The sequence below is a fragment of the Sciurus carolinensis genome, chromosome 2 (assembly GCF_902686445.1).
Source record: "Sciurus carolinensis chromosome 2, mSciCar1.2, whole genome shotgun sequence".
Taxonomy (NCBI): domain Eukaryota; kingdom Metazoa; phylum Chordata; class Mammalia; order Rodentia; family Sciuridae; genus Sciurus; species Sciurus carolinensis.
In genome coordinates, this window is record NC_062214.1 from 95,339,392 (window position 1) to 95,362,501 (window position 23,110).

A 23,110-nucleotide genomic window follows, 5' to 3' on the forward strand; every position below is an offset into this window, starting at 1 on the left:
TTTTGAGCACCTGGTAAATGCTTGATGTTTTAAGGAATGCATGCTTTTATTTGAATAAATTTGTGACATAAATATGCCATTTAAAGTTTTAGACACTTTAAAGTTTTTGCTTCAAGTCTTCTTTCACCAAGAAACTGACACTTTAAGATAGTAGTAGTCTCAGAGTATCCTTTCTGGACTAACAACATTAACAGAAGCTTGTTAGAGATGCACGTTCTCAAGCCCTGCTTATACTTTTTGAAACAGAAATATTGGGGTTGATGCCCAGAGTCTGTTTTAATTACAGGGTTCCAATACATGCTGAAATTTGAGAACCACTGCTTTAAGGCTTTGAGCATGGGTAGCATATTACCTAACCTATAACAATCTACTTCTTTCTACTCAGCTTTTGTTTTAAGAGTTACAAGTAAAAATTAAAACATTCCTGATGGGCATGGTGGCACACGCCTATAATCCCAGCAACTCAGGAGTGTGAGACAGGAGGATTGTAAGTTCAAGTCCAGCCTAAGTAATTTAGCAAGGTCTTAAACAACTTGGTGAGACCCTGTCTCAAAATAAAAAATACAGGGGCTGGGGAGATAGCTCAGTCAGTAGAGTGCTTGCCTTGTAAGCACAAGACCCTGGGTTCGATCCCCAGCACCCAGAAAAAAAAAAAAAAAAGAAAGTGTAACAAAATAAAAAATACAGAGGGCTGGGGACTTAGCTCACTGGTAAAGCATGCCCGTGTTCAATCCCCAGTACCCCTAGCTCCCACCCCCCCCAAAAAAAATGCTTAAAATGTTTCTCATTTGAGATTGTAATGCATATTACTTTTACTTTTCTATATGGTCTTATTTTTGGAAAATATTGATTCTGTCTTAATGTTATTAAACTATCCACCAATTTAACTTAACAGATTTCTTATTTCTTGGTGGGTACTTCAGTGATTTTTGCATTATTTTCTTTAAACTAAAAAAATTTTCCCTTTGCAACATTCATTCTTGTTTTCATATTAGCATATTCTTAATTTTAGATTAAGTGAAAATATTGAATATTTTAAAATTACTTACAAAACCAATACCATTTTAAAATTAGCCACCAGTATATATGTGACAGTTATGAATTCATTTTTAGCAGATAATGAAATTAGCAGTTTGAAACTGACTATTCTGTTAGTCATTCTAATTGTGTCTGAAATACTTAATAAGGGGGTGGTTTTTGTTTGTTTTATTAATGCGTGTTCAAGCCCTTGAAAGTGTATGTCTACAGGTATGCTTTCTAGTACTGTTTTGAATAATATGCACTGAGTACCTGTGAACTGAGTGACATAAAATAATCAGGTCAGTCTTTTTATTGGTAGTTCTATGATATGAGTAAGATTTAGATTACATAAACTTATTTGAATAATGAAACTAAGTATTCCCTATTTGTTGAGGTAGTTTTTGACAGACTTCCCTTTTCTTTTCTAAAATAGCATATACCAAGTTTGTGCTACATTGCTCTACATGGGCCCTGGTTCTGACTGGAATATCGTAATTATTTGTTAGTGACAGCTGTCCCTAATTAATGTTATTAAATTATCCACCAATTTAACTTAATGGATTTTTGTGTTCTTACTAAAATCTAGTTTTATATAAATTCATTTTACATTTGATTATTCTTTAAATTTCAGGATGGTGAGGAAGAAGAAAATGAGAAAGGTATGTTTGATGCTAAGTAGAGTTTAAAAATTGCTAACATTTAGAAAAGTAAATTACATGAACACAAAATATTTCTTATATGAAATCTTAGTTTTAAAATGAATTTATTTTTAAATTTATCAATTTAGTGAATTAAGTTAGCATCTTGATTTAATTTTTCAATTAATTTTCATTTTCTTTTGACCACTTAAGATACGTTCTAACTTAACAGTACATATCAGTTACTGTAGTGAACTATGCAATTTTCTACTTTATTTTAAAAATAGCCTCTAGCATACGGTAAGTTGATTATGTCCTTAAGACCAACACTGCAGTAACTCATATGTCCTAGTATATGATGCACAATAAATTTTGCAACTAGTTCTAAAAGTGGTGAGTGACCAGAAAACTGACTTTGTGTTTATTGCTTAAAGAAATTATCATAGAGTCTTTCAACAGTTTTAGTAGTTTAGGAGAGCTATCTGATCCAATACAATTCCAGGCACAACAGTAGCAATACTTGTGATCAATGTAAGGTTGAATTCTTGGACAGAAGTCAAAGGATCCTACTTTGGACTAGAAAGGACATGGAGCAGGCTTCTAGGGAAGGCAGAATAAACAACCTAGAAGTAATGATGAATAAATCAAGCTACTGACTGAAAATCACACATGCTTGAGGCCTATTTTTCGGGAATGCAAGACATCTTTGAAAAATGGTAATTGCGGACTGACTGGACAGGATGAAGACTGGAAATAACCAATTTCCTGGACGTTATGGAGCAGGAGAATCTTCGGAGCCTTCCGTAGCAGTTTTCCATTCAATTCTGGACTACCAGGAATTGAAGAATGAAAAAGATGGGGCCCTGAAAGAAGACCGATTGATATCCTCAGACTGTGACCTTGCAAGAAGTCACCGTGGGAATTCTGAAGGTCACAAGGGTTAAATCCCAAGATGATTTGAACACTGAAAAACAAATCTACACGTTTGTCACTATCCATGGAGGGGAAAAAAATCTTCCATATGTCATTAACTTCTAACCAGAAATGAAGAACTGGTATCTTCAGGATGGAACATTTTCTCACTATTGTTGTTTGATGTTTGTATGTAGAGATCATTTTTTCCGTGAAGAATAAGTGATCCTGGGTAAAGGATTGTTTATGTTAGTTAATACCCTTGTGTTTTTTTTTCTCCCTAACCTTCCATCAGTGCTAATAACTGGCTTTATATTTTCTAGGTCCTATTCTAGCTTATGAATATGAAATTGTTTAAACTTCTTGTTTTGCCATATTTATTCCTGTTAAATCCTCTTAGATATAGCAGGTTCTGGTGATGGTACACAAGAAGTATCTAAACCTCTTCCTTCAGAAGGGAACCTAGCTGAGGCTGATCACACAGCTCACGAAGAGATGGAAGCTAATGCGACTGTGAAAGAAGCTGAGGATGACAACATCTCGGTCACAATCCAGGCTGAAGATGCCATCACTCTGGATTTTGATGGTGATGACCTCCTAGAAACAGGTAAAAATGTGAAAATTACAGATTCTGAAGCAAGTAAGCCAAAAGATGGGCAGGACGCCATTGCACAGAGCCCGGAGAAGGAAACCAAGGATTATGAGATGAATGCGAACCATAAAGATGGTAAGAAGGAAGACTGCGTGAAGGGTGATCCTGTCGAGAAGGAAGCCAGAGAAAGTTCTAAGAAAGCAGAATCTGGAGAAAAAGAAAAGGATACTTTGAAGAAAGGGCCCTCGTCTACTGGGGCCTCTGGTCAAGCAAAGAGGTTTGTTTTTCTATGTCAGTTCTTTACGATACTGAATTCCAGCATTCAATAAGATCACTCTACATTAAGGGGGTGGCTTCAAGACCATGTACAGTAATTAGTGTCTTATGATCCTGCCTATAATATTTTTGACCGTCATAAGTTACTTAAAAAAAAAAATTCAAGACCTTCATAATATGCAGTGTGTCCTACTGATTGCATTGTCGAATTGTCAGCATATATTTGGTTTTTTGGTTGTTTTTGTTTTTGTTTTTGTTTTTCAAATTGACAATTTTTTTGTGTTTTATTTTTAAAAATCCTTGTGATGGTGGTTAATGAACAACTATCAGTTCTAAGAACACAAAATGAAGTCAAGTCCCAGTCCTGAAATCTGGAGAAGATGGCCATATATCCACTGAATAGAATTATCAGAAAATCTAGATCTTCAGGCATCTTGGGGAAAATCAGTGCAAGAATCCTAAGGGAGTCATTTGTTCAAATAACCTAATCTAGGCTTTTGGAATTGTTAATTTGTATGAATAGCACTAGTTTGCAATATAGTCAATATCAAACTGCTTGGTTTTTGTTTTGTTTTTGTTTTTTGTTTTCAATTTTCTTCTGATGGTTTGCCTCTTTAGCTCTTCAAAGGAATCTAAAGACAGCAAGACATCATCTAAAGATGACAAAGGTAATGGATTTTTTCCTATTTCAGTAACAGCATTGCATAATTTCACTAAAAAGTAATCGTTTTCTGTGTTATTTTCTTTGACATTTAGTTCTTATAATTTTTATTGACTAAAAATTTTGAATGGCCTTTGTGTAACTATGGGGTCAGATGACAGCAAACTCTGTGATTAAAGTATTACTATTTAATTTGTAAACAGGGATGAGCATGTTAAACCATTTGCTAGGAAAATTTATTGTATTCTAAGCAATTGTATTGAATATAAATAGATATTTCATGCTTATATTATAATTCAGAAGTATTTTGTCTTTAGTTGCAGTCATTTATAACTACTATACATGGACTACATTCATTTTCCTGTTCTTTCTAGGAGGAAATGTAAATAGTAAATATTATTTGTGTGTATTTATGGAGTCGAGTATTTAAAAGATAATCAGTTTCTACCCTTTGGTTTTAATTTCTTCATTCATTAAATCAGAGCATACTTCTATGAATATAACCTGCTTACATTATTTTAGTGTTTTAGAATTTACTTCCTGACTTGATGTACTTTGTAGGAAAATAATTTTTTAAAAATTCTTATAAGTTTCAAGCTGTAGTATTTGATTGCTTTTTGTTTTGGAAAATCACTGGTTATCTCATGGTTATGAGCTATAAATAATAGTTTCATCTTGTACATATACTGTGTCTACTTGAAAAATATTTGTTTTCTAATAAAAGCATTTTAGAGCAAAATGTACCATTCAGGTACTACAAAGTTTCAAAATACCTCCTTAGTGTCCAAAAGAGGATTTTATGCCTCCTTTATGGTTTATTTAGTGTTGTTTTGTTAGTATATTTTAATAGATGGAAATTATAGTGATATGATTTAGCAGTTGACAGTTGCAATATCCACATTCCTTATAGTTTGGGTTAATGAGTAAGATACAAAAAGTTCATAAAATTATCCTTTAAATGTAGAAACTTGGTTCTTGGTTAAATAGTGCTTTTTTCCTTTATTTTTTGTAATTAGATATATGACCCAAATGTTACTGATAACAAAAAGATACACAGACTTCTGGTTAACATTTCATAAGATAAAATAGACTCTTTGATGAATGTTCTTCTTAAAATTAGAAAAGTGTAAGCCATTAATATTTAAAATATTTGAATTAATATTGTCTCTCTCCCTGTAAATGGACTGAGTAGTTTTTCAGCTAATACTGTGTCATGCAACTCTTTAAAGTATTGAAAAATTTACTCTTTCTACATATAGTAGTGTGGAATTATAAAAATTGTTCTCTTATGGCACATTTGAGGAAAAGCATTAAAGGGTGACTGAATGAGCTTGTATTCTAAGATATAACATGTGTGGATCCAGTATTATCCCCCTGCATACAATTCCCATTTTCTCTTATCCTTTCTCTAAAAGACAATCAGTGTGGTGAATTGGTTGGTTAGTCTTTGTTATTAACCATTTAGATACTTGGAAACACTTTATCCTTTGCTCTGACTCATCCCTCTTCCATTTCAATTTCTCAGAATCTAAAAGCCCACAATAGATAAGGAGTTAAGCATTCTGTTCTTTCCAGATAACTATTTACTGGTTGCCTTGTTCATTGGAATAATAGTGTGTAAATTATTAAAACTGAACAGAAAAGTTGCAAGACCTATATTCAATTTTCACCCACTTTGACTTAACATTCGTGTAATAGGAAGTGTACAAATATTTCTTTTCTCACTATGTTGTATATTATTCTATTGGATTATAATAGCAGACTCATAGGATTTTGCATATAGTACGATCATATTATTGGAATGAAAGGATTTTATACTTTGAAAGAACATGGCCCTTATAATTTAAAAAAAAATTCTGAGTAAGATACTTAAACATCTGATATTAAATCTATTCTAGGAAGTACAAGTAGTACTAGTGGTAGCAGTGGAAGCTCAACTAAAAATATCTGGGTTAGTGGACTTTCTTCTAATACCAAAGCTGCTGATTTGAAGAACCTCTTTGGCAAATATGGAAAGGTACATTCTTTTTACCTTCTTTATCCATCTTTCTAGTGTCTACAGTATTCAAAACAGTATTATATATATTTATTGTCACTTTTTGTATCTCTTGGATGATTACAGATATAATTATTGTGTTCTGAGGTAATCGTAGATTAGGGTAAGAGGTTGAATGGTGTTTAAATGCTTAATTTCACTTTGAGCCCTGGGTAATTTTAATTTTTCAAAGCTGTTTAGCTCAAGGACTGAGATTTATTCATCATGATTTTTTCTAGTACCTAGCATTGGACCTAGCACATTGTTGAGGTTAATGTGGTCATCTTGAAAATGTAAGCAGGTAGTACTAGGGGATAGGAAACATGTAACTTAGGGAGGAAAAACCCAAGTATGATTCCTGTTACAGAGATTCCATTTCTGTGATGGGGATGAATGTAAAACTGAATATATATTTCTAGGGCTTTTCTATTATGTGTATGTGTTTAAAGAATCAGAAGTTGTTCTGAGTGATATGAAGGAAGATTGTGGAGTGTTAAAGAGTGGGGGAGGGGTGTTTTATTATGACTCATTCATTAGGAAATGTTTCTCTAGCATTTAAGGGGAAAACTAAATAGAAAAGAAGTAGTAGTCAAAGAATATTCAATGTATTCCTGTGGCATTGGACTGCATTGTGTATCTCTTAGAGCACAAAGTTCTTTTTTTCTTACATTTTAGTTTTTCATCTATTTTGTGTTTATTTAACTTACACCAACGTAAGCTCTTCGAGGGCAGGAACCTAATCTACTGTACTTTATGTGCACATGATAGGGTTTGAATGTTTAATAAATGAATGGCCAGTATTGGTAAATAACCACTAATGAATATTGCAGGACAGTGCAATATTCAATAATTCAATAACCATTATTGAATATTGCACTGTCCTGTTGACTTTAGGAGGGCTTTTTTCTTCAGCATGGAAGAGTAACCTGAGCAAAGGAGATTCTTGTAGGTGTCAGATGTAGGACAGCGAGAATTATATAGTCCCTTAATAAGCTGTAGTTGTGTTTCTAGTTTTAGTAATATATTGTTAGAAGAGGCAAAAGCAATATTTTAATGTTGGTATTTGTTAGGACCAAACCTATATAAGGATATATCTACTTGATAACAGGACCCTGGGCTTAAAACTTAAATTGCTCTGGGGCAGATCTGCCTTTCCCAGAGTTGAGATAAAACCTGATAGTTTTTTGCCACCCACACTGTAAAACCTCTTAAATTCTGTTTACCTCTTCCTGGCATTGTATATTTGTTCCTCTTTGCTCAGCACTGGATTATTGTTCTCACTTTTCTTTTCACTCATCCATACCTGCTTTGTCTGTTTATCCATTCTATAGAATTGAAAGTATTTGTCACTTTCATATTCATACAAATTTTGAAAGCACATAGTGTTGTCTTAAGTTTTGAGGTATATATTTTTAGGATTAAAAAAAATTTTTTTTTTCATTGTCAGTGGACCTTTAATTTGTGTGTGGTGCTAAGGATTGAACCCAGTGCCTCACTCATGCTACACAAGCACTCTACCACTGAGCCACAACCCCAGCCTGAGGATTATTTTTAAATCTACTTTTTTTTTTTTTTTTTTAAATAGACAACTGGTTCTTTACTCATTTTTGAAATACAAAGTAACTCATAGAAAAGTGTTAACATTTATCTATAATCTAGAAATGTTTCCTTATGTGTTCTTTAAAGAGATTCAGGGTGGGCCTACGATAGGGAAATTTTGGTACAAATCCAGTTACTTTGCTTTTGTGAATTGTATCATTTCTTTGTTGATATGACTAGTTGTTTTGGCTACATTTTGGGGTGGGAGAATAGATAAATAAATAAAAACAAAAATAGGTTAAATTGCTTTTTGACACCTTCCCATTAGTACTAAGTTCATATTGACAAGGCAGATATTGATCACAAGAACAGGAACAGAATACACATATCCAGAATTTGTCTGAATTAATGTCTCACTATATCCTTTATTGAATAGTCTCTCTTCTGAGTTTTATCTATTTTGAAATGTGTGTAGTTGCTAAATTGTAAAACCTACTGAAGTACAATCTCATTTTATAGGTTCTTAGTGCAAAGGTAGTTACAAATGCTCGAAGTCCTGGGGCAAAATGCTATGGCATTGTAACTATGTCATCAAGCACAGAGGTGGCCAGATGTATTGCACATCTTCATCGCACTGAGCTGCATGGTCAACTGATTTCTGTTGAAAAAGTAAGTTTGCCTAACTGTTCATAAGAAGATTAATGTGATGGCAAGGATTGGTTGAAAATCACAAATCTGGAAATCCAAAATCTGAAATTCTTCAAACTGCTTCAAACTTTGGAGCATTTTATATTTAGATTTTCAGAGTTAGTGTGCTCAAATGCTAAAGCCTGTGCACATGTTCCAAAATTCAAATGTGGAGCACTCTGGTCCTAAGCATTTCAGAGAAGGAATAATGGATCTGTAATTTTCACTTTAAAGATGATACTGGCAAGAAGTAAAATCAGAATGACTTTTATTTTTAATGCATTCACTTTTTAATTTATTTTTTAAAAAATACTTTTCTATCTTTTCCAAGTTTTCTGCTTTCAACATACTTTTTGTAATTATACTGTAACTTTAAAAATTAAAGTTTTTTTTTTTTCTGGTTTAAACCTTTCAGGTAAAAGGTGATCCTTCTAAGAAAGAAATGAAGAAAGAGAATGATGAAAAGAGTAGTTCAAGAAGTTCTGGAGATAAAAAAAATATGAGTGATAGAAGTAGCAAGTAAGGATTTATTTATTTATTTATTTTAGTACTGGGTTAAAGTTTTATTTTTTGTTTTGATAAGGAGACTTTTTTTGATACATTAATGAAGTAGTTTTCACTGTGACCAAATACCTGACAAGAATAAAAGTAGGGAAAGTTTATATGGGGCTCACAGTTTCAGAGGTCTCAGTCTGTAGATGGCTGACTCCATTACTGTGTGCCCAGGGTGAGGCAGGATATCATGGGGGAGGACCCCAGCTGAGGAAAGCTGCTCAGCAATGGGAGGGTTCAGGAAGCAGAGAGAGGGAAGGGCCCATCGAAAACACACCCTTCCAGGGTACAACCCAATGACCTGTCTCTTCCAGCCATGCCCCACCTGCCTACAGTTAACATCCAAGCACTCCATTCAAACTAGGATGGACTGTTTATGGTTATACCTCTCACATTCCCGTCATTTCATCTCTGAATATTCCTGCATTATTAGTACAGGAGATTTTGGAGGGCACCTCATATCCAAATCATAACGGCTTTGTTTGGTGCTAGGTTTTGTTTTGCTTTTTGTTTGTTTAATATACACATAGACTTTTTTATACATTAATGAAGTAGTTCTCATTCTGTTTTCTTGTCTGGGGTGATATGGTCAGGATACAAGCCTCTGTCAAAAAAGAAGAGAAAAGGTCATCTGAGAAATCTGAAAAAAAAGAAAGCAAGGATGCTAAGAAAATAGAAGGTAAAGATGAGAAGAATGATAATGGAGGAAGTGGCCAAACTCAGAATCGATTAAAAAAGTGAAGAAAAGAAGCGAATAAGTATGCTATGTATCTTTCTTCTCAATCCCTTTCTAATACATTCTACTACTTACTTTTTACAGTGGAAGGGAAAACCTGAGATTACAAATCCAGGTGAATATTTAAGCTTTGTTGTTAGGTATCTAGTAGAGAAGGAGGTTTAGTAGGACTAATTGTCTTAACTATTATACTTGAGCTGACTTGGGCTGGGGCTGTAACAAAAAACTCTTAAGGTATTTTAAAATGGTCATTGATTTATAATATTGAGTTAAGATCTTTTGGTATCATTGAAATTATTTATGTTAGCAGGTTAAACTATTTAAAAATCTTCCATTTATCAGAATAAGAAGGTTTTTATTTCATGTGTTGGTTTGTGAATATCTGGATAAGAATTCAGCATTTTTACATGTTTGTTCTTTTTCAATAAAATATTTTTTAGACATTTGTTTACCTGTATATTCTTTCTTCTTTTAGGTTCAAAGAGTCCAGGACACATGGTAATATTAGATAAAACTAAGGGAGATCATTGTAGGCCATCAAGAAGAGGAAGATATGAAAAAGTAAGTCTTAGGATGTTATACACTATTTCAGTTGTTTACAAAAGATAATTCTGTAACCATTTTTGTATACTTTCATGCTAGGAAACCTAAGGAAAAATGTTACTCAACATTTAAATTTCTTAATTGACCAGTTAAACTTGAAAAATAAAACCCCAAATTATTTTAATTTTTAGTCCTCTTATAACTTTTTTTTCACCTCTAGATTCATGGAAGAAGCAAGGAAAAGGAGAGAGCTAGCCTAGATAAAAAAAGGGACAAAGACTACAGAAGGAAAGAGATTTTGCCTTTTGAAAAAATGAAGGAACAAAGATTGAGAGAACATTTAGTTCGTTTTGAAAGACTGCGACGAGCAATTTCCCTCCGAAGGTAGGAAGAGAATCTGTTTTACACTTGTTTTTAAATACTGGTACATCTTTAATTCTAGTTACAAGCCAGATTTCTGGAAACTGTATTCCTGCAGATTATTTGCCATTTAATGATTTCTTAAATTTTCTTAGCACTTTACAAAATTTTACAAAGTGTTTTCCCATCTGTTATCTCCAATTCAACAATTCTGTAAGGTTAGTTATGTGCAGTATTTAATACAAAAACATGGAGGCCCAGAGAGGCTAAATGACTCTTCCAAAGCCACATGGCTATTGAGTGGCAGAGTCAGGACTCAGATCCAAGTCTTCTGACTCCAAGTCCAATGCTCTTTCCTGTACTCCAAAGCTGCTGCCATTAAAAAACAAAACAAAACAGAACAAAAAAAACTTTAAAGGAAAAATTGATTTTTGAGATAGTTTCAAAGTAAGTTACAGTATTCAAATGCTGTGCTGAAATTTTAACAAAAAATTCTTTAATAAAAATATTTTGTTCTTTAGTTCAGTGCCCAAGTAAAGGAAGACTTGATCCACCAGCAAGTGTGTGTTCAATAAGTAAGCTTTTTTTTTTTTTTTTTTTTTTTTTTGCGGTGCTGAGGATTGATCCTAGGGCCTTGTGCTTGCAAGGCAAGCACTCTACCAACTGAGCTATCACCCTAGCCCTAAGCATTCTTTTTAAATCAAACTGAAAACAAAAAATTTTGTTTCTGTTTTTAGTGGTGATAGATACCTCAGATCATCATGAGTTCTAGTTTACCTTCATCTACCAATTTTTGGATGGCACTTTAAATATTCTTGTGAATGTGTTTTTAAATATATTTTTCCAAATGCTAACCTGTCTTGTCCAGATGTCACTTATGGGATTTCATCTATTCATTTACCAGAGATACTTTTAGCAACTTAAGTAATAAAGTCATTACCATACAGCTTCACTAAAACCCTTTTTCCTTTTTTTTTTTTTTTTTTTTTTTTTTTTGTAGATGAAGTCACAATGTGCTTAGCTTCCTGTTTGTTTAATTAACAGGTTGGGAGGGAGGAGAGAGGGAGTGAGGAGTTGTTAGGACGGGGATTCTCAAACCCATCAGACCAATACCCCTTTTTTATTTATTTTTGAAATGGAGATTCACTGTTTCCCAGATTGTCCTTGATTTGCCAGGCTAAAGGAATCCTTTTAGTCAACCTCCCAAATAGCTGGGACCTCAGACAGGCACCACTACACCCAGCCCAAATGCTCCTTTTAAATAAAGAACTATTGTAAATGCCCTCTTACTTGCCTGAAATGAAATTGATGTATAACACACCCACCTATAAGATAATTTCCAGAGAATCAATATAATGATTAACTATAATGTAATGAGAATAAATAATTTATAATAAATATATATTCCAGATATGAATGTTTAGGCATGACTCTCTAGAAGACTTAATGGAATAGTCAGATGTTTGTACCCTATTTAGACTCACTGAGAATGTGAAAACTACAAATACAAATTGATTGGTGAGTCAAATACCAGGAGTGATGTTAACATTATGATGGTCTCTGAAATGGTGAACAACTCTTGGTGAAGTTCTCAAAAAAGTATTATATTCCCTGTTTACATGGAGTTGCATTACTGAAAAATTTCTAATATTTAATACTGTCAAAGCAACTAAACAAGACTGGCATTTATTAAAAATGAGTTAAGTCTAGGCTCAGATGTTATTTAAGACTTTTTTTTGTTTTTAAGTGACAATGAGTGTCCACTTTGGCATTTTGAAAGGCATAAGGAATGTTGGATGGTTTTTGTTGTGTAGGACTACCCCGACAATTCATGCATCATAAGGTTTTTAGAGTTCTTGGTCTCTAACTACTAAATTCTAGGAACAGCCCCATGGTCATTATGATCATTTAAAATGCCTCTTCAGTTTCTGTGGGAGTAGTATTGACCCATTGAGAGTCACTAGGTTGCTAGAGGAAGACATGACGATGGACAAAAAACTATGCTGACTGCCTGAGAGAGAGGAATGACAGAAACACTATAAAAAGTATAAATAGTGTTTTTTTTTAAATTTATTTTTTATAAGCAGTGCTAGAGAAGCTAGAGCAGCAAAACTTTTTTTTAACCTTTATTTTATTTATTTTTATGTGGTGCTGAGGATCAGTGCCTCACATGTGCTAGGCAAGTGTTCTACTACTACGCTACAAACTCAGCCCATAGTATTTTAATTTAGTTCAAATGATTGAGCTACTCCAGAAAGCATGTTGTCTGGAACCATCTTTTAATGGAGCCAAACAGGGCTCTTAACGGTACCATTTTTTTAATATATAGCATTTGCTATAGTTGATGTTTTTATTATAATTCCAAATCATCAGAATAAAGTATATATATTATTTAAGAAGATAGAATATATGTTAGAATTGAAAATTTTTCTATCAAAAACAATTGATAGAATTTGTAGTTTATATTTATATATTAGAATATCTCCTTTTTTAAAATGTCAATTAGTGGGCTATTATAGTGGGGTTTTTATTTAAACAGGAATCATCTAAAAGGCAATTATTTTTTATAAAAATTTAGTGTTCAGTTGACAGTCTTATAAATAAGTGACAGTATTGGAATCTGTTTAAAGTTTTATTTTGAGTTCTCTTTCCAATTACATTAAAACGACTGAGATTAAGTTGAAGTTTAAAATTGACAACCTCAAGGAAAAATTCAACAGCTATTCTCTTTCACACAGTGCTAGCATAATTTAAGTATTTCTAAATACTGATTTTTGTTAGACGAAGAGAGATTGCAGAAAGAGAGCGTCGAGAGCGAGAACGCATTAGAATAATTCGTGAACGGGAAGAACGGGAACGCTTACAGAGAGAGAGAGAGCGCCTAGAAATTGAAAGGCAAAAACTAGAGAGAGAGAGAATGGAACGCGAACGCTTGGAAAGGGAACGCATTCGTATTGAACAGGTGCAGTCAGAAAATCTTTTCATCTTAAATAACTCACCTTTTTCAAACCCTGTGATTTTTGCCCTAAAATTTGCTTTACTTGTTGTAAAGCCTTTATTGAATGAGTTCAACTAATGAGCATTTAAGTATCCCTGAAAGATAACAATGATTTAGGTACTAGTTCAAAATACGTTTAATAGTGATTCTGTTCTAGATAATTGGTAATAACTCTAGCTCTGCAATATAATGGCAGCCTAATAGTCTGAGCATAGGACTATGAGTCCAGAGTAGTTGTAATCCAGGCTCTGTCACTATCCCAGTCTTCGAAAACAATAAGTATTTTCTTACATATGATAGTGGGAATGAATTCCCATGGCTGGAAGGAAATAATGCCTCTCTTTGCACAATTGCAATCCAGGATTTTAAGGCACTTAGTTTCCTACATATTAAGAGTTCTATTTCTAATTCCCTTTTAAGTGCTTTTGTTTTAGTCAAATGATTGAACTAAATCTTACCTTCCCAAATACTTGCCAGCTTTTACCACTCAACCCTGTTTTATTTCATGTTGCAGAACAATAGCTACATGTAGCCTAGATTCTTGAAATCATATTTATTTGTCCCAGGTGTGTGTTTTGCTTGGTGCTAGCCTATGATGGTTTTTTAATGACTGGGTTAAAACACAGTTGCATGTATACTTACCTTCGGTCTTCATTTTGTATTGGTTGGTTCTTTGTTCTGTGTCATCTGAAGGAACGTCGTAAGGAAGCTGAACGGATTGCTCGAGAACGAGAGGAACTCAGAAGGCAGCAGCAACAGCTTCGTTATGAACAAGAAAAAAGGAATTCTTTGAAACGGCCACATGATGTAGATCATAGGTATTTGTTTACTTTTTTCCTTAACAGTTAGACTTGCTATCTTAATCCTGTCAAGCCAAGACTAAAGAATTAAAAAGTATAGGCTCCTGTCCCTGGAATAAAAGGTCATGGCCAAGTGGGGGTGGGAAGGAATACAGCACTGGCATGGACCCAGTACAGTATCATATGGGGATAGTCTGTTTTTCCTCTCCTTTTTTCCCTTCTTTTAATGCCAAATGATTTTTTGTTATGACTGAAAATATATGGTCATGGTAGGTTTTGATAATGGTTCTCAAACTCAGACCCATTTTGAAAGTTTTTATCAGTAATGCAGATAGTTCAAAAATATAAGTCAAACTGGGGAAGTTCGACTGTGAATTCTATTGTGTGTTTGTGTTCATGCTTATAAATATATTCAATTAATTTTCTTAATATAAATTCTGTGCATTTTAGTAGATTGTGTGAAGAACTAGGTGGAATGAATGTGCTTGAGGACTTACTTTTCCAAAGTTAAAGATAACTGCAAAGGTTTTGTACTGATGGTTAGAGTTTATTATAACATTGCATCAAATGTTTTATCTGTCTTTTCCATTTAATGATTTTAAAACAGGCAGATTTTTAAGACTTGTTCTCTTCTGTTTAAATTCCTCTAACATTATATAACTTTACATAATTTAGCAGTTAATTTCTTGCTAGCTTGCACTCCTAACTAAATGTGTTGTGTCTTGAGTTTAGTAGCTTCTTGTGTCCACAGTTCTAACGTGGTATGTATGACTCCAAGTGAGTGGGTTTTGATCATTGTAGAAGTCATTTCATATAAATGAGCAAAAATTTCTCTTTAAGGCGAGATGATCCTTACTGGAGCGAGAATAAAAAGTTGTCTCTAGATACAGATGCAAGATTCAGCCATGGATCTGACTACTCTCGCCAACAGAATAGATTTAATGACTTCGATCACCGAGAAAGGGGAAGGTTTCCTGAGAGTTCAGCTGTACAGTCTTCATCTTTTGAAAGGTAGGTAGATATGTTAAAAATCATTATATTTAGCGTATAAGCCTTCCTAATGCTAACTCTGGTTCTCTATTAAAATATTAATTAAGTAGTGCTGAATCATGGAACTGAGTGTAGCTCATTGGAGCACTTGCCTATCATGTGTAGGATCTTGGGTTTGATTCCCAGTACCACAAAAAAGAAGTACTAAGCCAGAACTGAATGTTCAGATCAAAATGTATGTTTGTTCAGTTTTACTTTTTGTTAATGGGAATGTGGTTCAGTATTCAAAATTAGTTAAATAAGCCACCATAGCAAGATTAAGTGGGTTGGCTTTATCTTCTTATCTTTAATACTGAGTGGGAACACTGTTAATAGTACTTCAACTATTAGGAAGAGTAAAACATTCTTAAAGTTGGTAGTGATTTGAGTGGTACTATGTCTCCTGGATCCTAAAAAAACAACGATCCTGACAGACATTTAGTCACATTTAAATGAAAATTCTTAAAGTTAGCTTTTTGGTGGGTCTTGTCTTTAGTTCCTTTTTAAAGAAAGTGACATAATTACAGGTTATACGAATAAAGTTCAGAAGAAGGCCAAGTGAGTACTTCTTAGGACCTGCGTTGTTTCTCAACAGGCGAGAACGCTTTGTTGGTCAAAGTGAAGGGAAAAAAGCACGACCAACTGCACGAAGAGAAGATCCAAGCTTTGAAAGGTATCCCAAAACTTCAGTGATTCCAGAAGAAATGAGCCTCCACCACCAAGAAACGAACTTAGAGAAACAGACAGACGAGAGGTACGAGGGGAACGAGATGAGAGGAGAACAGTGATCATTCATGACAGACCTGATATTGCTCACGCTAGACACCCTCGAGAAGCGGGGCCCAATCCTTCTAGACCAACCTCCTGGAAAAGTGAAGGAAGTATGTCTGCAGATAAACGTGAGGCAAGGTATTCGTGTACTTTTAACATCTCCCGAATGGTATATAATGCATTTGGATTTTTAAAAAAAGATTATAATGAAGGTTCGATTATCCCTTGTTTTTGTGTTTTGTTTAACAGAGTTGAAAGGCCAGAACGGTCTGGGAGAGAAGTATCAGGACACAGCGTGAGAGGAGCTCCCCCTGGGAATCGCAGTAATGCCGCAGGCTATGGAAGCAGAGAAGGAGACCGAGGAATCATCTCAGATCGGGGAAGTGGAGCCCAGGTAAATGCTGAGGATGATTTGTTGTCAGTTCATTCTCTGTATGTGAATATCAAGTATCATTTTGATGTGACCTGAATTAGTTAGATTGAAATGACTGAGAGACTTGTTTCTTTCAAAGGTCTCTTTCTCAATTTTACTATCAGTAAACATCAGTAGTACAAAGAAGTAAAAGACTAAGTTTGAAATACTTCATTTTTATTAAACTGGCTGCTGTAATTTGAGAATTATATTTGGTAAGTATATTAGAGTCTAGAACTGAAATAACACTTTTTTTGTTCTCTTCTTAATAAAGGTAGATGAAGAGAATATATTTTTTAATTGCTTTTCATTTTTTATTTTTGTGGTACTGAAGAGTGAACCGAGTTGTATTCCCAGCACTTTACTTTTGCTTAGTGAGGCAGGGTCTCACTAAGTTGCCTAGGCTGGCCTTGTGCTTGTGAGCCTCTGCCTTGGCTTTCTGACTAGCTGGGATTAAAGGTGTGTGCCAGCCCACCCAGCTCCTGTAATTGCTTTTTTTTTTTTTTTTTTTTTTTTTTTTTTTTTTTTTTTTTTTGGCGGTGCTGGGGATTGAACCCAGGGCCTTGTAAGGCAAGCACTCTACCAACTGAGCTATCTCCCCAGCCCTTGCTTTTTATTTTTGTTGAAAATATTGACTTGAATGTTTTGTAAGTTAGTGAGCTAGACAGAGGAAAGTATCAATCTCCTAATGACTCAAATGAGCAAAAATCTTTTGCCTGATTTAAAATCATTGTATTGAGGAAATATTGGCATTTGAGTTGACAGTAGTAGCATGAATAAAATATACTTCTCTAAATTGGATATCAAAAAACAGCCGAAAGTGTGTGTTTCCATTGTATCCTGGTATTTTGTTTTGCATTGAATTCTTGCTAGGTTTTGTAATAACATATTTTGACCAGGAAATGTTTTAATCTCTTGGCATTCTATTTAGTGTCACTATACATCCAGCATATATATGAAACAGGTTTGGGCCTAGTGACTCTATGAGTTTTTATGTGTCTAATAAGTAGAAATTTTTCCAAGGTTCATTGAGCTATTTATCTTGAGCAGAACTTTTTTTTTCCCCCCCCAAGTATTTATTATATAGGTTTCTCTCTTTTTAAAATTTTTATTTGTTCTTTTTAGATATATGTAACAATAGAGTATATTTTGACATATTATACATACATGGAATATAACTTAATCTAATTAAGATCCCATTTTTGTGGTTGTACATGATGTGGAGTTTCACTGGTGGTATATTCATGTATGAACATAGGAAAGTTATGTCCAATTCATTCTACTGTCTTTCCTATTCTCCCATCCCTTCCCTTTATTCCCCATTGTCTAATCCAATGAACTTCTATCCTTCCCTCCCACCCCACCATTGTGTGTTAGCATCTGCATATCAGAGAGAACATTCAGCCTTTGACTTTTTGGGATTGGCTTATTTCCTTTACTATGATAGTCTCCAGTTCCATCTATATACCAACAAATGCTAAACTTCATTCTTCTTTATGACTGAGTAATATTCCGTTGTGTATTTCTTTATGCATTCATCTGTTGAAGGGCATCTATGTTGCTTGAACAGAACTTTTAAGGCTTGAGTATATAATCCATGTGTTCTGCCTTATTTAGAGTAAAACTTAAGAAAGTCTCATACCTGCATTCAGGTGTCATTTAGAAAAGGTATCTTGAGGAGGAGAATCCTGTAACATCCCAGGAAAATTGTCTTTTTTAACAGTGTTGGTCCATAAGTTGTTGGCCAGTATATTTATAAGCCTCTCTGTGGACACCTTCAGTTTTAGTTCCTGTAAGCTAGGCGTCACAACTCTTGGCTCTTCCTCAGATCTTTAGTTCTATGGCTTTTGTTTCTTTATTCTTATTGCTTTGTATTTCCATAGTCATGAATGTAGCACCTTGTAAGAGCCATAGGTCTCACTAATATTGTGTAAAATAAGATGATAACTCCTGTTTCTAGGTGCCATTTGCATGTCATCCTGATAGGTTGCTCATACACCTCCAACCTGATTTGTCTTAAGGTTTTGATCTCTTTCGAGAGTGTGCCTCCAAGCATTTGAAATACTTAGGACCGAAAACACACCAGTTTAAAAAAAAACAACAAAGTGTAAGTAAATTAGTGTGAAACTGAAAATGTCAGTGACTTTTCTTTTCATATGCTATTCTTTAGCACTATCCTGAAGAACGACATGTCGTTGAACGCCATGGACGGGACGCAAGTGGACCAAGGAAAGAGTGGCATGGTCCACCTTCTCAAGGGCCTAGCTATCATGATACAAGGCGAATGGGTGATGGCCGGGCAGGAGCAGGCATGATAAGCCAACATTCAAGGTAAATAGCTAATCATTTAAGACTTATTCTGCTATCACACAACCAAACCTTTATACTTTCCTTAAAGATCATTATAGTTTCTGAGATTAAATTTCAGTTAAAAACCCTAGGTCTGCCAAACATATCCCATATTATTGACTTAGAATCTCTAAAAGATTGCATGCAGAGAAACTGATATTAATTTGTTAGTTTGTATTCCTCATTGTAAGTTAATTGATTGGCATTTGGGCAAGTTCATCTAGATATGTGTATGTATGCCTGTGCGTCAGAATTCAGTAGGTAATGAACATTAACCTCATGTTGGAACCATCATGTTATTCACTACCTAGCATTCCTAATATACATAGGAAGAAGAAATTGAAGGTATGTTCTATTTCCTCCTCTTTCAAATAACTAGCAAACTTTTGGACATTTAACCCAAACCTGTTCACGTGCTAAGAAGCCAGTTTGCTTTGCTCCCTGTGCCCCCCTCCCGCCCCTGCACATCAGCATCCTTTTTTGCCCTTCAGCAGACAGTTCTTTAGCCTCTCCCTCCATCTCTCTCTTGTTCTCCTTTATTTCCCATTTCCTTGTTTTAAAGAAGATCCTGGCTTGGCTGAGTGACCCTAATCACTGCTATCCTATTGATCACTTATGTCATCAAATTCTTGAGTATTAGCTGTAGGTGTAGGTCTGTAATCCCTACCTGTCTAAAGATCACCAGTGACTTTTTATTGATAATTTTCTTAGTTCTCGGGCTCCTTAGTTAAACTTTATTTCACACTCTTGTTTTTCTTCATTTTGAAAGTCTTCTATTTTCTAAGGTTCCATAATTTTCTTACTTTTTGATTCTCTTTCCTGGCTCCTTCAGATGACTGAGCTGTAGACACTGCTGTTTATTGTTAGCTGTATGTTATCACCTCCATGTAAATGGTTTTAACTATCTGCCAATCCATGGTCACAAGCAAGTTTTGCTCTTGTTTCAACCCTCATGTCACTTTTGTTGCCTGCAACTTCTTTTACTTGGCCAATGCCAGTAACTGTCTCACTTTCTCCAACTGGAAAAATATGAGCCTCATCTTGGTCTTTAACTGTTGAAAATCCCAATTTGGTATATCATTTACTTGCTCCAAAACCACAGCAGCTACTCTTGCTCACCTAATCAATCTAGATTCCTCAGCCTGGCATACTTTTTCATAATCTGGTTTTATTCTATTTAAACCATTTTATTATAGTTTGGGGGGTTGGTTAGTCAGTTGATTGATTGAGACAGGGTCTCCCTATGTTACCTAGGCTGGCCATAAACTTGTGATCCTCTTGCCTAAGCCTCCCAAGTAGCTGGGATTACAGGCATATGCTGCTGTGCCCATCCTTTACTGTAGATTTTTGTCTCTCAGTTTCATTATTGGTTTTTTGAAGTGGGTCTGCTTTTTCTGTCACTTACTCTACTATGTTGCATTACATATAAACATTCTAGAAACATTTCTTGAATGACTTCCTATAATACAACTTTAGTGTACAGCAGGACTCTCTTGAAGGGCTTATTAAAACAGCTGGAGTCCTACCCCTAGAATTGATCTTGCAAGTGGGGTTTGAAAATTCACATTTCTAACCCAGGCGTGGTGGTGCAGCATGCCTGTTATCCCTGCAGCTCTGGAGGCTGAGGCAGAAGAATCACAAATTTTCAAAGCCAGCCTTGACAATTTAGCAAGACCCTGTCTCATAGTAAAAAAGGGTTAAGGATATACTCTGTGGGTTAGCACCCCTGGGTTCAATCCCTGGTACAAAAAAAAAAAAAAAGATTGCATTTCTAATGACACAGTGGTGCATACCTATAATCCCAGCAACTCAGGAGGCTGAAGCAGGAGAATTTGCAAGTTCAAGGCCCAACTTAGCAACTTAGATCCTGTCTCCAAATTAAAAACAAACAAAAAAACCAGCTTAGGATATAGCTCAGTGGTACAGTGTCCCTGCATTCAATCCCTGGTACTGCAGTAGAATGGGGTAGGGACAGGGAGAATTTGCATTTCTAATAACCATTTGGTTGGTGCTAATGTTGATCTGGGGTCCATTCATAGTAGGCCATCAAAGGCCTCTGAAGAAGAGCACTGAAATGAGATTGCAAAATTCAGATTCTCACTCCACCATTAGTTGCTTAACCTCTAGGTCTCTGTTACCCCATCAAATAAATCAGGGTTACTAATGATATGTACATCATAGGAATGCTTTTGAAAAGAGTAAGTGATTTAATATAGGCAAAGTACAAAGAACAGAGTCTGGTAAATGTTCTATGTTAGTATTTGTGTGATTATTTGTTCTTTGTTCTCTGACTTTTTTTTCTTTTAAACCTCTTTCAGTAATGCATCTCCAATTAATAGAATTGTACAGATCAGTGGCAATTCCATGACAAGAGGAAGTGGCTCCGGATTTAAGCCATTTAAGGGTGGACCCCCACGGCGATTTTGAAAATGAGCTCTCTGCCATGGTTTTGAGATAATTTATTGAAATCTCCTGTAAACTTTACTTGACTACTTATGAAGAGGACCTCTGACTTGCTTGAGAGTTCTGTCAGACTTTTTTTCTTTTTTAAAAATTTAACATGATTGCTTTTCTCAATTTTAGAGAAGATGTTTAAATAGTTCTGTTGTAACTTTTAATAGTTTTGTGTATCATTCAACTTTTTTTCTTGCAGCACCAAGACACATTTGAAAAGATTGGAATTGAAGCTGTTTTGTTTAATGCTGTGTGAATATGAAGAGTAGTTTGCAACTGTGTGGTAGTGGTTTAATTTGCAGCATTAGCTCTGTGGTGTCGGGCTCTAGAGTTACTTCTTGTCACCAAGCATTTTCAGCCTCCATTTTGCAGGCTGTCTAAGCTTAAAAGTCTGCTGTCTTAATTTTTAGAGAATAAGATTGTTCCTTGCATTTCTGAGTATTATGTAACCTATTTTTGCAGAAGGTACTGTTACATTAAGTGCATCTGTGTATCCTGGTTTAAAAAAACATGTAATCTTTTTTGAAATAAACCTTCATATTCTGTATAGTTGCTAAAGTGTTGAGAACCTTTTTAATTGTAAAATGAGAACTGATTTTCAGTTTAGTGTAGCAGCACACTTGTTCAGGTTTGCATGGTATGAAACCAAATAGACTAATGAAAACCTTGGCCAAGGTTTGTATCACGAAGTTCTTAGACTGAGTTGTGCAGGTAAGTGCACTTTTAGGTAATCTGCACTGTGTGATGGATAAATTCCATCTCTGGGAATTGTGTGGGTATTAATGTTTCCATGTTCCCAACTATGTTGAGAAGTGGAAAAAACCCAGATTCTAGATTGGTGAATCAGTTGGGTTTTGTAAATACTTGTATGTGGAAAGACATTGTTGTCTTTTTGTGAAAATAAAAATCCACACCTGGAAGTGTATGTGTCTTTGTTTCCAGCTCTTTAAGAGTCCTCCAGCCCATTCCGGTGTGACACAAAGTAACTTAGTAGCAGGCTGGAGTTGTGGCTCAGTGGTAGAGCACTTGCCTGGCATGTGTGAGGCCCTGGGTTGGATCTGCAGCACTGCATATAAATAAATAAAAATAAAAGATTCATTGACAAAGTAACTTACTAGCCATAGAACTATAAAGGCAGTCTTTTGATGTTTGTGTTTAGGAAGTAGATCTAGCTCCGATTATACTTCAGTAACTGGCAGCATACTGTCATTAAAAACTTAACTACTAGAGGTCAAAGGTGTAACTCAGTGGTAGAGCACTTCTTTAGCACATGCAAGGCCCTGAGCTCAGTCTTCAGAGTGAGAAAGAAAGAGAGGGAGGGAAAAGGGAGAAAGGAAGGAAGGAAGGAAGGAAGGAAGTTAACCACTAATCCTAGATATCTTTTCTAGGAAAATCTTTCAAGGTAAACTCTGAACACCACCTCCTTCACGAAGGCTTTCCTGGTCCATTCATAGAGATCAGTGATGAATAATCTAGTCTAGATTCTTAGTAAACAGCATTCTGTATGCCAATATAGTGTGAAAGAGGGGATCCAGGAGTCACTATGAGGCCACTCCCTTGATATGAGGAGGAATCTCCTCAAAGTTCTTGTAAATGTTTGTTCCTGGGTGTATATGGTCTTGTCCATGATATGACTGTGACTTCGGAGTGGTGTGGGCAGTCAGAGCACTCTCATCTTTGGTCCCTTGGGGTACTGACACTTTCAGAAGGAATGAACTAACTCTAGTTCCAGCCCTGCTTCTGTTT

General features: G+C 35.1%; 1 protein-coding gene across 1 annotated transcript in view; it reads left to right on the top strand.

Annotated features, from left to right (window-relative positions):
* Sltm (SAFB like transcription modulator) overlaps nucleotides 1–21,916 on the top strand; it is a 44,933-nt gene extending 23,017 nt beyond the window's left edge. The window contains 18 exon segments of the mRNA XM_047541212.1: nucleotides 1,652–1,679; nucleotides 2,971–3,439; nucleotides 4,057–4,106; nucleotides 5,998–6,116; nucleotides 8,193–8,342; nucleotides 8,776–8,879; nucleotides 9,506–9,649; nucleotides 9,651–9,670; nucleotides 10,124–10,209; nucleotides 10,412–10,575; nucleotides 13,333–13,513; nucleotides 14,243–14,367; nucleotides 15,190–15,360; nucleotides 15,974–16,056; nucleotides 16,059–16,287; nucleotides 16,399–16,543; nucleotides 18,732–18,892; nucleotides 21,229–21,916. Coding sequence (XP_047397168.1) covers nucleotides 1,652–1,679; nucleotides 2,971–3,439; nucleotides 4,057–4,106; nucleotides 5,998–6,116; nucleotides 8,193–8,342; nucleotides 8,776–8,879; nucleotides 9,506–9,649; nucleotides 9,651–9,670; nucleotides 10,124–10,209; nucleotides 10,412–10,575; nucleotides 13,333–13,513; nucleotides 14,243–14,367; nucleotides 15,190–15,360; nucleotides 15,974–16,056; nucleotides 16,059–16,287; nucleotides 16,399–16,543; nucleotides 18,732–18,892; nucleotides 21,229–21,337 — 2,538 coding nt within the window. The 3' untranslated portion in view covers nucleotides 21,338–21,916.
* The last annotated feature ends 1,194 nt before the right edge of the window (nucleotides 21,917–23,110 follow it).